This window comes from Patagioenas fasciata, chromosome 4 (genome assembly GCF_037038585.1).
Source record: "Patagioenas fasciata isolate bPatFas1 chromosome 4, bPatFas1.hap1, whole genome shotgun sequence".
Lineage (NCBI taxonomy): Eukaryota > Metazoa > Chordata > Aves > Columbiformes > Columbidae > Patagioenas > Patagioenas fasciata.
Window position 1 is genome coordinate 56,184,458 of NC_092523.1, and position 14,741 is coordinate 56,199,198.

The window sequence follows — 14,741 nt, forward strand, 5'->3', positions numbered from 1 at the left end:
ATTTATAGGCAGGCAAACTGACATTGGTGCACATGATGGAATTGCTTGGAGTACTTCGTAGATATGCATTTGTAGAGATTTTTCACTAGTGGAGCTGCCAGGAACTGCACATAGGAGAGATACCATCAAAGTCTTTAGAAAATGCCATTGGTGTTTCTCCTCCAGTGTTGGCACTTTTGATCAGCATTTTTAAGTTTGTGAGTGGGATAAGAAAGAATTTGGAGTGAATGTAAGACCATCTCAAAAGGAGAGCATAAGTGTAGAGGAGAAAATTGGACAGCCAGAGTCCTAGAGGCTACAGGTTAGGATTAGACCATGTCTGCTTGACAGCATTAGTAGGAGAGGTATGCGTGCAGCTCCTCAGTGTTGTAAAATCCTTTCATTTGCAATTTGGCATCTTGAGTCAAACAGTCCTTGATTTGAAGACAGCTGATTTGAATCACTGTAAAGATACATGCCAGGCTGTTCTCATAGCCCTTGTAAAACCTGTAGTCCACCAAGAGTCTATGTTGAACACAGAGGCAATGTTCCATGCAGGGGCGAGCCATTGTGCCCCAGCCTGAGTGACAATAGACCCTGGGACCTGAGAAGGTGACTTGCAGGAGGGCTGTGACCTAGTGCTTGGGTGATCCGTTTCAAAGAACAAGGGCTGCAGGATCTCTGTTGCAGCTCAGCTGTGTCCCTGATAGTCACGCCAGAATCTCTCCAAAGAAAAGGGGAAAGCAAGCAGACCAAACACTTGTCAGGCATAGCCCGAGCTGGGCCCTGCATTTACCTGTCTGCCAAGTGAGGTGGGCTGTGAAGCCTAGTTTGTCCCTCCGGCTTTTGAGCCGTGTTCCCCTAGGACAGGGCATCTGCCTGCCGAGACAGGGCACCACACCGGAGGCTCCCCGGGCCCTGGAAGCCTCTCGCAGGCCGGGGGACTGCCCGGCGCCTCCGTAGCGCTCGCACCGCCGAGGGAGGAACGGGCGGGCACGGCCGCGGCCGCTCCCACGCCCGCCCCCGCCGCACCTCCCGGCTGCCCGTGACGGGCAGCGGCGTCTCCCCCCGCCCCGGCTCCGCAGCGAGCGCGGGAGCATCAGCTTGTCCCTGCCGTCGCCCGGCCCCGTCCTGCCTCGGGGCCCCGGGCCCAGAGCAGCGCGCAGGTGAGGGCAGCCCCGCGGGACCGGGCCGGGGAGAAGGCACCGGGCGGCCCTGGGGGGTGCGTGCGGGGCGGGGGGGCTGGGGAGGCCGGGAGTGCATCGCGGCGGCCGAGGAGCCTGGAGGAGCTGCGGCCTCCCCGGGGCAACCCCAGACTTCGGCGGGGCCGGGGTCTCGGCGGCGGTGCTGCCCCGGCGACACCGGGCACCGGCGAGGAGCACAGCCCGGGCACCCGGCGCCGACTTGCTCTCAATTCCCTGAGCAGCCGGCGCAGTGTGGGCGGGCAGCGGCATCCCCTTCTCTCCTGGGTGGCTTTTGGGTCTGCCCGGTTCGTGGCCGCACTTCTGTGGCTGCTAGAGCCCTCGACAGAACATGTGAGGTGCCCTGTGGAGCATCTAAGCATCTATTTTTACTTTTTGTCTCATTACTTAGGCGTAAAGACTGGTCAAACCTGGGAGGCATAAGGTTTTACATTTTCTGCTAGAATTAATGTAATGTCAATCTTTTATTGATTCCCACTATATACTTGGCCATGAGTTTCCTTTACAAGTAGCCAATAAGGGGCACCATGTGGAAACAGGGATCTCTTGGATCCCACTTCCTGGTCCATTGTACGCTGATCTGTTTATGGATATAATCTAAATAGCATTTTTTTTTCTGTGCCCTGGGGCAATCACTCTATCCTTATGTAGAGGTCAATTTTACAGTCTGTGATATCATTTTTTTGAAATGCAGTGACTGCCAGTGCATTCAGTAGTAGAGACTGCCACCCTGTTGCATGTGATAACATATATTCTGTAATCTCCATTTTTAATCTATGTATTGTAACATTTAATTGAGGCTGGTTGTTTTGTTAATTTTAAATACGGTTGCATGCTGAGCTAAGATCTTTGTCTGCACCATATGCAGTGACACTCAGTTCTTTCTTCAGACTTATTTTATTTCATTTGGTACCTCAATGTACAGTTTATTTAAATTATCCTGTGCGATACAGATTTGCCTTTATTTCTGGCATACTATGTTATTATTGAGCTGAAGGACCAGCTGTCAAAACACATCCAGGTAACTGGGGCAAAAGAAGAATATTATGCGAAGTCACAATAAGTAAGACAGAGTTGAGAGGAAAGACTGTTTCAAGAAAAACTAGATTTGCCATGTAAGCTACCTTGTCAAGTCATACAATTCTAAACCATTGGAGGATGCAAACCAGAAAAGAATTGTGCATTAGTTAGATAAAAGTATAGTTTACTAACCAGTAAAAGCAAATTACTGAAGCTTACCAATTTATTTCTAGTTATCTGATCAGCGTACCTTGTCAGGGGCTTGTTCTTCCCCGGCTCAAATGAAATGGCGAAAGGGATTAGCTTAAGCTACATCACTTGAGATTCAACCTGAAAAAGCTATACTTTGTTCATGAGGCAGACCAACAGCTGCTTTGAGCCTCCTGTTGACTGATCACTCTAGTAGTATGATTGCCCAGTCAGTGCACTGGTAGTTTGAATGCTAGATTCCCAAAAGCAACACAATACAATAAAATACGCCAAAGATAATGTCCAGGGAAAAAGGTGGGTCACTATGAAAATCTACTGAAGGCTTCTAGTCACAGCATGTGCTTGGAGGGTAGGTGTTCTGACAGGAGTCCACGCTCTTTTTTTCCTGTCATTTTTCATGCGTAGACAATGGAAAAGAGTAATTCCCTATACAAGCTAATTGTTCCTTGACAGCAGTGCTGCTGTTACACTAACAAATGTGAGCCAGTTTTCAATGATTAATAGAGCTGCAGAAACAATCAATGCCAGCTGTCTACTCTTGGTAGGAGTAAATTAGGTCTCACCTCTGTACTGCCTAGAATTCGTCATCAGCAGAAGACAGCAAGGTTGGTCAAGCGTTTGGAGTGATGTCTATATGAGGAAGAACTGAGTGAGGTAGGACCTGTCATTCTGGGAAAGTATTAATGCAGAGAGTTGGGACAGAAATTTACAAAACAGTATAGAAAACATTAATAGAGGTAAGTCTTTTTGAAGCTGGCTTTTCCTAGATGTAATATCCCTCATTTTGTACAGGAAGAGACAAATAAAAGGAGGTAGTGCTTCATGCAAGAAGCAGACCTATGAAGCTCCTTGCTAGGGTCTGCAGATGCAAGGTTTATGGGGGCTAGAAGGAAAATGGGGCAAGTACTAGGATTAGAGGCCCATTGAGGACTAAATAAAGCATATCAGGCTGAGGAAATCTGAAATTTCAAACAGTATTTCAGTCAAGCAGTCTACATGCTTATCCTGTTGATACCCTTTCCTGGGCATCTTCTTTATAGTCACGGTTGGAGACAGTTTACAAGCTAGCCAGACCCTACTTCTAACCAGTATGACTGTTCTTACATGATCATAACACTTGAAGTTATCTTTTGTTTTCATTTTAAATTATTGTTGACACATACGCTTACTAGATCTCGTATCACTTAAGCCAGGCAGATACGCAGACACTGGCTAAATTAATCTGTGTACTCAATTATTCCTCAATGGGGAAGCAACCTAACTTTTAATTTTTTTTTTCTTCTTACCATTTTTTTGCTTCTGCAGTAGACCACAAGTTTTTCTTCTTCACGCTGTTTGTTTTGTCTGAATTTTCATCGGACTAATAGGAGTTTACACATCTCCAACTCACAAAAAAGAAGTGACAACCATCAGATCATTTGCTTTGTATCGAGCAACCCACCTACCTCTTCTCTTTGCCCTTTATTCTTCTGACTTTTAGGGCTAGAAAGGATGAAAGAAATTGACTATCTTTACTATAGCTGTAGGTCTCAAATTCAGGTGCCAGTTATACACTAAATTCACTACTTACCATTCTTTTTTTTTTTCTTGTTGTTGGAGAATGAAATAAAACTGTAAATGTATTTTCTCACCTAGATCTCTGGACAAAATGGGGAACAGATCAGTGAAACCTAAGCACCTGAGGCGACCGAACCGACATGTAGGAAACCTCTCTATTGGCTGTGCTGGAAACCATAAGTTTTTGAAGGACTCGGGTCTGGGCATCAATGGGCAAGCTGATGTTCTTTGCAGCAGGCTGCTCGAACTGGAAAAGGAGCTGAAGAGAAAAGATGAAGAGTTGCAAGAGAGTCGAAGTTGTGTCACTGAGCTTCAGGAGGAGCTGTCTATGCAGACTAGGGTCATAGCAGAACTCACCAAGGAACTTCAGAGCAAGTGTATACAGTTGAACAAGCTGCAGGATGTTGTTAGCACTCAAGGAGAGCACTCTTTTCAGCCTTCTCCATTTAAAGTGACTTCAAGGATTCAGGTCTCTGCTGATAGGAGGAGAGGAGCCAAGGAAGGTGTATCTGCAGAGCCGACAACACGGCTTTATGATTTGAACAGGCAAACTACATTTTCCTTTGAAAAAGCAAGGGTCCGAAAGGATTCCAGGTAAGCTCATTGCAGAGGAATTATATGGTTGTGTTACAAGGATATTACTTCTATCACAATGATATTCTCTCCTCATGATAGATCAAGATTAAAGCATCCATCTTTTCTATACAGGCTTTATCACTCCGGTAGTTAGATGCTGGTTGAGTTTGTGTGTAATTTTAATCCAGAATCATTTATGTCCCACAGATTTAAGATGAAGAGTAGTGGGTAGCCTCCATATTTTAGTTGAGGAAACTCTTAAAGTCTGTTTGGGATTTATCTTTACTGCCAGCTAAGCAGAACCTAAGCATCATCCCAGGTCTGGGTTTCGCTAGTGCTTGCAGCTTAGGCTGGACTCTGGAGTGCTGATGGGCAGAAGGCCAGGTGTCTTCATACGAGTTCAGATTCTTGTTTCTATAGCATGGATGGCTTGGGAAGGAGCAAGTGACCCCACCTCAGCCCTCCCAAATGCAATATGGATACGGATTCTGAGCTGTATAGGAAGTTTGTCAGCCCAGTTTCAACTCAGTCTGGTGTGAAATATAATGAAATGTTTGTATGGTGTGATTATCCTTTTATCAGATTCTTCCTGCCCTTCAGTTTCTGATAGTCATGGTATAGGAACCTAATTTTACTTGTTTTCCTTAGGATCCAATTACACTTTTAGCCTCTGCAAGAGCCAGAAACATCCATAGTTGCAGCTGACCTTGTAGGCAAAGATATCAGACTGATATTCTTAAACATACTTTAAACGCTCTTACAGTGTAGACATAACCTGAGCATCTATTTTAACATGGTGGTAGCTAGAATCTATCTGGACTTCAGCCAGCAGCTTAAGGGCCTCAAATTTGTAGGGATCTTTACTATTGTGTTAAGAATTCATGGCACATTTGAATCTGTGGTGTAGCAGACCTAAGAGTTTTTCAGACTCGATTTTCCATCCATCGTGGCCAGCATTGCACATTAGAAGCTGTCTTGTGAAACAGGAAGGCTGCTTGAGTCACCATAAGGAGCTGAAGTCTTCAGCTAACAGGGTTGTTTCAGGGTGATGGAACTGTATGAAGGTTTTATCACAAGTACCTGGACAGTTTAAAGAACCATTTGTTTTAAGAGTGTTCCATCAGTGATTACTTGTCTTCACCTTTGCATGATCCTTGTACTGCAGTCCACCAGATGGTTTTCTAGAGTGCTCTTAAGTGGAATTACAACAGCATTGAGGAGTAGAGCAAAGAGAAGAGCCAGTTGATTAGCTAAGAGCAGCACTGACTTTGTTGCTAAGATCAAACCCAAATATTGCAGCTTATGCAATTAAATATAGTGCCGATCATGCGATAGAAACAGAGGTGGACATTTTCCTTCTCAATTCAGTGGCCAAGCACTTCTAAAAACATTTTCATTTTTGTTTTATGCCATCTCTATTTTCTTGTTTTTCTGAAACATTCTGTGTAACATAACACGATAAAGGAGAAGTTCTGTTCCTTTTCCCTCCTTTCGTCTCTTATAATCTGGTTTAGAGATTGTCAGTGTTGCTGATAAGTATCCCACAGATTCATAACAATTTAGAGTACAGCATTCCTGCGTTTATTCTGTTGTTTATTTTTCTGGAAACAACTGACTGTTTAAGATTGCACTGCACTGGCAGTAGGACCACATCATCCTCTGCTCTCCTCCCCACCATTTCCAGCTTTTACTGTGATTCTGTTTGTACCTTTGTTCTGTTCAGTACTTGAACATTCTTGAATTTTCATTTGAATTCTCATCTTCATGATGGCTATTAAAGTTGTATTTGTTTGCTGTTGTTACTCTGAGAGTAATCTGAGAATGAAGTGGAACTAATCATTTGTTTGAATATCTAGTGCTAGGAAGCACACCAACTTGGCCAGAGCAATTAGCATTACAGAGTTTGCTGTGTGTTCTATATATATATGTATAAAAAAAAAAGAGCTACTCCTCAAACTTCAGTGCAAAACTGAGTAAAACCAATTTCAGATATGCAACCAAATCTTCAACTTTTAATACTAAAATATTAGTTTAACATAAATATTAAGTGTAACATAAATTTAACACAAATATTTAACTGACTAAAGAGCTCATGTAAACATGAGAGTTGGGATTTTGACTGAAGAAAACCGTATCTTGTAGCAGCCCTGCAGAAAAGGACTTGGGGCTACTGGTAGATGTTAAATTAGACACGAGGCAGCAATGTGTGCTTGCAGCCCAGAAAGCCAACCGTATCCTGGGCCGCATAAGAAGAAGTGCAGCCAGCAGGCTGACAGTGATGATCCTCCCCTTCTGCTCCACTCTCAAGATCCCGCCTGGAGTTCTGCGTCCAGCCCTGGCACTTGCAGCACAAGACAGACATGGACCTATTAGAGTGGGTCCAAAGGAGTGACACAAAACTAGTAAGAGGGATGGAACACCTCTCCAGTAAAGAAAAGCTGAGAGTTGGGGTCGTTCAGCCTGGAGAAGCCTTCAGGGAGCCCTTATTGCAGCCTTTCAATATATAAAGAGGACTTATAAGGAGGACAGAGAAATACTAAGGCCTATAGTGTCAGGATCAGGGACAACAGTTTTAAACTGAAAGAGGTTAAGTTTAGATTGGATGTAAGGAAGAAGCTTTTTTACTATGAGGGTAGCGAGGCACTGGAATTGTTTAGCCAGAGAAGTTGTGGGTGCCCCATCCCTGGAAGTGTTGAAGGTCATGTTGGACAGTGCTTTCAGCAACTGGATCTAGTGAGGGATGTCCCTGGCAGGGACATGGCAGGGGATTGGAGCTAGATGATCTTTAAGGTCCCTTCTAGCCCAAATCATTCCATTCCCCCATTCTTACCTCCATCATCTTACAGCTGATCTCTTGAACGGTAAGTCATCAAAGGGGCTAAAATTAGGAAAAAAAATATTTCTAGGGTATACTAAGTATCCAATAGATCATTCCAGAGATAAAAAATGTTTTATTAGAATATTAAACTTATATTCTCTTTTATATTTTACCCAGTGGTTTTAAACTTAATTTTCCACAATTAACAATTTTGCAGCTTTAGCTCTTGGTAGAAAATGAAGTGTCAGTTTTCTTTTGTTTTACATACAGGTCCAAGAGCATAGTCCATTAGGCAGGAAGACAATTAAATAGTGGAATATGATCTTGTATTATTGGTTTTGCAGCAGGTGGTTTTTGTTGGGTGGTTTTGTTTGTTTGTTGGTTTTGTGAGGTTTTTGTTGGTTTTGGTTTTTGGAGGGGTTTTGTTGGTTTTGTTTTTAGTGATGCTTTGTATTACTGTTATTTTAGCCTAAGTAGTCGTGTAAAAGGCAGGTCAGACTGATTTTGGTTTTATATACAGTTTAGACTGTCTCCGAGCATTCATGTCTTTGAACCTTTGGCTAAGGTTCTGAAACTTAAATCTGTCTTATTAATGGGTACTTGTATTCTGCTTTGCAGTGATTAAAGTGACTTTGTTCACATACCTTAGGCTTTGAAAGACTGGACATCTTGGACTATTACAGCAAATATGGGTGACTTAATACAAATGCAAGTTTTAATGAAACCTCAATTCCTTTGGCATAATCCATTTTTTAAAAAATCTTGAACATTATATCCAAAGTATTTGCTATTTGCAAGTTAACTTTTTTTTTTCTCCCACGGCCACCTTAGCGTTACATACTGCTCTGTAACAGCTTAGCCCTGGACAGAATGCTTTTTAAAATTACCCTTATAGAAAACTTATTTTATAAACATACATACATTATATTCACAGAGGGAAGAATTTATACTTTCTCCAGTAGATCAAGTAATAGTGAAAGACCTTGGCAAGACTTCTGGTGTGAGGGCAGATCTGCTTTTGATGCCATAGTGGCCAAAGTATGATTTGATCTTCCAAATACTTTGGAAGCAAACAGATGGGGAAAAAAAAAAAAAAACACAGCACTAAACTAATTTAGATATAGCACTACTATGCCTCTCGTTTAGATAAGCCTGTGATACAGATGAACTTGTTTAAACCACCATCACCTTGCTGTTGAGACAACCAAATGCTGGAAGCTGCAAACATTTGGTTTTCTTACCTGGGCTGTAAATGCTGTGTAGTAGGTCCAATCCAGACAGCTGGCATCTGTTAAAGGATGAAGTATAACCTTCACTGTCTACAGAGTTCTATATGCTGTAGTTAAAATACACTGATCCTTTAGCCTAACGGTGTCTGTAGCAGTGTTTAGAGTTGCTGATAGAAGTAGCTGCTTCCCCTTTACAGAGAGACTTAATGCAGCCCCACTTCTGCAGGAGGCAATGGCACAGTGTTCCTACACAGTTGTGAAATGAGCTGTTTCAGAAAGAAGGGAAGTTTCCTCTGGCATTGAGTTCAAAGTGTTGCCAGTCCCTTTTTAGAAGCAGTTGTAAAACAAATGGCATGATTTTTTTCTTATAATTTAGCAGGGGTTTCAGAGTTGTATTTTTTTTTTATTTTGGAGTATCTCAGCATGAATTATTTTAATTAAAGTTTTAGAAACTTTCAATGGTTCCCATCCTATATGAGTGGATAATTTCTCTCTTGTATATTTCATCTCTTGAGCTAGTTGGATATATCCATCTCATTTCCCAAAACCATGAGTTTTTCCTTAATGGGAATTTGAGCATTGAAACTTCAACTAAAGCCTGAAGATTTTAGAGTTCGAATATGGTATATGAAAGCAGATTCCTCAAACAAGTCTTCCAAATGGAAAATATTTTTCTCTCTTGTCCTTTGCACAGTATTAAGAATCTAGGTGTCTTAGTATCGGTAGGGCTTGGTTCTCCATTTTTTTTTGTGTCCTTCCAGACCAAGCTTTCACCCTCAACAGTATTTAAGGTGCCTGTAGCAAGTCCTTTCCCAGTATGGGCTCAGGATCATGACCCATTTCTGTTATCCGGTTGAGGAAGAACTATCTGACGCTTGACATTGCATGTCTCTTACCAGTCAATGGCGCAGATATTAAAAAAAAAATCTCTAGAAGGAAAAAGGAATATTTAGAGCAAGCATTGCTCTGCAAAGGTTATGTTGTACCCTTGTACCCTTGTACCTGTGAGATGACATCTGTCTTACAATGGGAATAAATTCCCAATTCTCTTTACAAAAAGCCGTTCTTAGAGTGTCAAGTGATATTTCTAGGAGTTGACTTGGAATGTATTGAAAGGGGTGGGGGGAACATTTCCACAAGAGCTAACAACAGGGAGAGGAAAAAAGCCTGACAAAGGGTGCTATGGCAAAGCTGGGCCCAGGTGATGAAGGGAAGTCCTACTAGCGGTGGGATGAAGAAATACCTTACCATCATAACAGTTGCAGTCCCTTTTTAGCCTTTCAGTAGCATTCATCAGGACAGTGACCAGCACCTTTCAGGACATCTGTTTATTTCCTGCCCTCAGTTCTCAAAAGGGGGACAGGTATAGGAGAAGTTGAGGAACACAACAGAGAGAAAACTGTTCAGTAGACAACATGCTGAATTACATGACCAGATGATTCAAGAGCCAGAGCTGTCGTTATGGTAATTACGTGTCCTTAGCTCTAAAAACAGTGTAGTCTTCTCCTCTGCAGTTCTGGAAGCTTTAGTGCTCATTCTTAAGTATCAGTGCATGAGCCATTACAGTAAGGTTTTTATTACAGTATTGTGTGCATGGGGCAAGCCAGGGTGAATTAAATAAGCAAGGTTGTTTTTAGCAGAAAATGAAGTTACAGCTTATATTCTAATAAACCTGTTGCTTTCAGCAGAGCTTAAGTTATGATCTCTATTTCTAAATGCAATCTTCACTATAGATACTTGATTTTATTTTTCTTGACTCTTCTCATTATGTTTACTTAGTTTCAGTCATTATATGGCTAGTAATTTTGTAAGTCTACTTACCTTAACTTCATATTCATTCCTGGATTTTCCTCAGGAGATTTTCCCACATAACCTAGTTTTGATTATAACCTTGCATTGTTTTTTAAATACAACAAGAGTGACCCTTAAATGCCTCAGAAAACTCTTAGGGTGTTTATTTTGTTACGTAGCTTTCTTATACACGCACATTAGGAAGATGGAGACTTAAAGGCATAATATATCTTTTACTTCAGCAGTAAAGGAAGACTACTCAGTAGGTCTGTAAAAGCTCTGTCAGTGCATCAGTTGTATAATTGGAATAATTTCTGGCACGGATTCAAGACACTGCTTTTTCAGAAGCCCTTGACCCAGACCATATGCAAGTCAATCAGAACTCATAGATTGCCAACTATGGATGTACAACCAGGTTTGTTGTGGTTGATTAGTCCTTATCAGTGGATTCATTCATTATTGATTTTTCCATGTTTTCTCCATCTCAAAATCCAGCCACTAAGCTCTTCCACTAGCAACACAAGTAGGCTGTTCTTGTCCGTACAGTTTACCTGTTTATATGTATTTACTGCTGTGGGAAGTGACATCTTGGGGAGCAGCGGGAGCAAGGTTGCTCCACAAGAGCAGAGTGAACCAGGGGTGACTACAAGACAGACTGCCATCATTACCCAGGACTCTGTTCCACAAGGTCTGCACAGGGTTGGCAGAGCAGGGTGGTGACAACAGGGTCTACAGAAGAAGAGATCAGTCAGATGCAAGCTCCAATCAAGAGACAGAAACAAAGTACTTACAATATTGGGCCAATATCTATCCAGATGACAAAACCCAAATCACTTCTTTCTCTAACATAGCTCAGGCAAGAATTGAATGCCCAGACCTGAACTTCAATTGAGTATGCAGACCAATAGGCAGAGGGTGCACAGGCTGTCCTCCCAGGCCAGGCCTGTTACTGCCCTTAGGGCCCTGGCATACTGGTCCTTGATACTTTTGTTGCCTTTTATCTGACTTCTACAGATGCCCTGAAGCTTTTCCAGAGACTTTCTGAGGTCCCTTCCAATCCCAAACATACTGTGATACTTTTTAAGAAAAAAACTTTGGATGGCTATGGTTTGCTGTAGCTTCACCAAAGTACTGAAATACCAGAAGTTGATTTCCCTGAATGCTGAATATTAGCAAGTGAAGAGGTCAGCATTAACAGCTGCGTACCTACATCCACAAGCCATTATGTTATATTTTCACTTTTGGTTATACCCTAAAAATTCCTAAAAGCAGTGGAGGAAAGGGCCTGCTTTGGGAAGACTTCTCTTGTGTCTGGTCATTCTTAAGGAGACGGTATATTTAGTGTCCCAAATGGGGAGACTACTACAGGATTTTTTTTACTCAGGTAGGAGCATTTTTCCTGTTGTTTGTCAACTGTGCAAAGGGACCGGGCACAGCAGACATAGGAGGAGTTTTGCAGGGAGGTGAATGAAGGGCAAAGAACAGCGTGGGAAGGATCAGCACTAACCCTCAGCCTCTTCTGGATCCTGGACTTACTTTGTGAGTTTGGGGACAACATTCGACATGTACTCTGCAATCTGACCTTGTGATTGTGTTCTGATCATAAATTGCTTAGTAGCTATGAACAAGGAATGCCACAGTGTCAGTGTTATTTTGCAGATGCAAGGGAAGTTAGTTCTCCATAGTCAGTTTTTTAATAGCTGTCATTTACAACTTGCTTTGTTTTTCTCACCACCACCAATATCTTCTAACATTATCCTAAGAACCAGTAGCACCCGTTAATCATGGTTTTTTTGGTGTTTTTCTTTCCTTGCATCTTTCCTCACCACGAAGGAGTAGCTCTTGATGAGGTCTTAGTACCATCAATTTTGATTTTAACCTTATTACTGTCATCAGTATTGATGTTTTTGCTGGATATTAGGAAGAATGTGTTGGAATGTTAGAAAAGTGGACCCAATTATATAACAGGTTGCCGTTCTTGTATGGGCAATGGTATGCAAAGACATACCTTTCACATTTCTCACATTCAGATAAGCAAAGCTATATACCGTAGTCATGCAATGGAGAAAGAATAAGGTGAGAAACTAGGTAGAGCTTTGTGGGGAGCACATCTTCTACTGGGAGCCGTTCCACATCTAACCTGATGCTTTCTGCAGGCTGGGAGGAGAGAGGCCATTGTGTGGCACAGCTAATGGGATGCATAATCGTTGCAAGGATCGTAAGATTTGTCAGTGGTACTGGTCATGTGAGCGTTAGAAATGAGAGGAAATGTCTTGAGAGGAATGAATGTCTGGTGAATAATATACCCCAGCCATGCTGGATCTTTTGTATTTCATTTTTGTTTGAAACCAGTGAGAAGAAGCTTATCACGGATGCCCTGAATAAAAATCAGTTCTTGAAGAGACTGGAATCTCACCAGATCCGAGATATGGTGGAATGTATGTATGAAAGGTCTTTCCAGCAAGGGAGCTATGTCATCAGACAGGGAGAGCCAGGCAATCACATTTTTGTGCTCAAAGGTGAGTACTGCTTACTCATGCAATGCACAAGTGCAAGAAACAGGAAAGTAATTTAGAAGTCTTTGCAGGAAACCACGATGACAATGTTTGTGCTCCTAAATAATTTATGTTGGTCCTGCTGAGAGCAATGCAAGTTTTACCTGTGAGTCTTGTGAAACAGACGGAGATCAAGAAATGCACGTTAGAAACTTGATTTAATGCTATTTTGTGAAAGAACTTGAAGGACCTCCTTCATTTTCGAAAGCCTGGATGCCAGCAATCCTTTCTGTTGTAGGTATAGCCATCCCTCTCTTCTCCAAAGGAAGAGCAGGTATAATTTAAAATACAGAAAACTGCTCAATGGTGAAGCCACTTCTGAGATAAACTTACTTTTCAGCATTTTTATGAGAGCTTACACCAGTTTTTTGTGTATTGGAAATTGAGAGATGAGATCTGATTTTACTGTTCTCAAAGCTTAGGTTTTTTTTTTTAAAAACAGCTCTTGTTTTTCCTGGGGCAGGGGGATAAAAAAGCTTTAGGATAAGAAAACTTTCCTAAAACAACATCAGTGGGTCAGAAGTAACCTCACTGCAGTAATCTGTGCTGACTGCTACTGTGCTTAAACTCAAATCTCAAATTACAGATCAGCCATAGTGGAGCCCAAATTTAACACCTGAAAGTTGCTCCTGCAGGGAAGACTCATCATCTCACCATTAAAAAAAAAAAAATCGCAATTTCTGATTAATTTGCATAATTCATCAGTTTTGGCCCATTAGAAGGCCCAGTGGCACATATGAATTAGAGTTCATGCTGTAAGGAGAATGTTCACTTGAGGCAGGAATATTTAAACCAGGAGCATACTGGTATATACTGGGAAGTTCCTGTTCTGTCTTCTGGCTTTACATGGACGGGTTAGTTTGAAAAAAATGATGGTAGCTATGGTAGGATGACACTGATGGTACAGGGAAAAGAGGAGGCAGGATTTATAATGGGGTTGTGATATTCTTGCTAGAAAAAATGATAACATTTTGAAAAACAGATTAAATACGAACAAGTTCTGAACTCAGAAATTTTTCTGGCACAATACACTCCTTTTTTGAGAAGTCAACAAGTGTCTTGAAGAGAAGAAGGCCAAACTTTCAGAAGTTGTTAAAGGGAAATTTTTTTGAGCCATGACCTAGGAAGAAATTCAGACTTTATTTGACTTTTACTAGGTTTGTAGTAAGGCTCAAGAACAATTGCTTCAAGGAGGATTTAGCATGCTTTTTGTTTTTCTGCCCTCTCCCTTGCATGCTACATGTATTTACACATACATGTGCATGGACAGACCTCAGGAGTTATTTCTCCTGTGTTCAGAATTTCAAGACATATTTGCCTGCGCCTCACTGGGCTACCTGAACCAGTACTGACTGTTTTGTTGTAGCAAAGGTTTATCCCATCAGAATTTAGACTGGACATTTTCCATGGCCTTCTTAGTATTGAAAAGTTTCTTTCAGCTTTCCTTCCCTTCCACAGCAGATTTGTAGATTAGCAAAATATAAAAAAAAAAAAAAAAAGTCTCTACTGGTTTGTAACTGTGTTTCAAAGTACTGTTTGTATCCTTGCTCCCATTCCTGTGTTCCTGGAAGCAGCAAAGCCAGAAATGTATTGATTTGTTTTCCCTTCATGCTGTGCAGTTGAGCCTAGTTTTCATGCTTGTTATCCTGATGATTTTTGACAGAGGGCAATCTGGAAGTTTTTCAGCAGAGTAAACTACTCTCCTCGATACCTGTGTGGACGGCATTTGGTGAACTAGCCATTTTATACAACTGCACACGGACAGCCTCTGTGAAAGGTACCTAAGTTTTATTATAACAACATT

The 14,741-nt window shown here is 41.8% G+C and overlaps 1 protein-coding gene across 5 annotated transcripts in view; it reads left to right on the forward strand.

The window, feature by feature from the left end:
* Positions 1-14,741, forward strand: part of PRKG2 (protein kinase cGMP-dependent 2) — a 49,999-nt gene that overhangs the window by 15,119 nt on the left and 20,139 nt on the right. For 4 of the 5 annotated variants that reach the window (XM_071807932.1, XM_065836560.2, XM_071807933.1 and 1 more), the window contains 3 exons: positions 4,047-4,562; positions 12,735-12,901; positions 14,601-14,714. In XM_071807932.1, coding sequence (XP_071664033.1) covers positions 4,060-4,562; positions 12,735-12,901; positions 14,601-14,714 — 784 coding nt within the window. In that variant the 5' untranslated portion in view covers positions 4,047-4,059. Of the gene's footprint in view, positions 1-1,063; positions 1,146-4,046; positions 4,563-12,734; positions 12,902-14,600; positions 14,715-14,741 lie in introns of those variants that run through there. The other variant, XM_065836561.2, reaches the window with a different exon arrangement.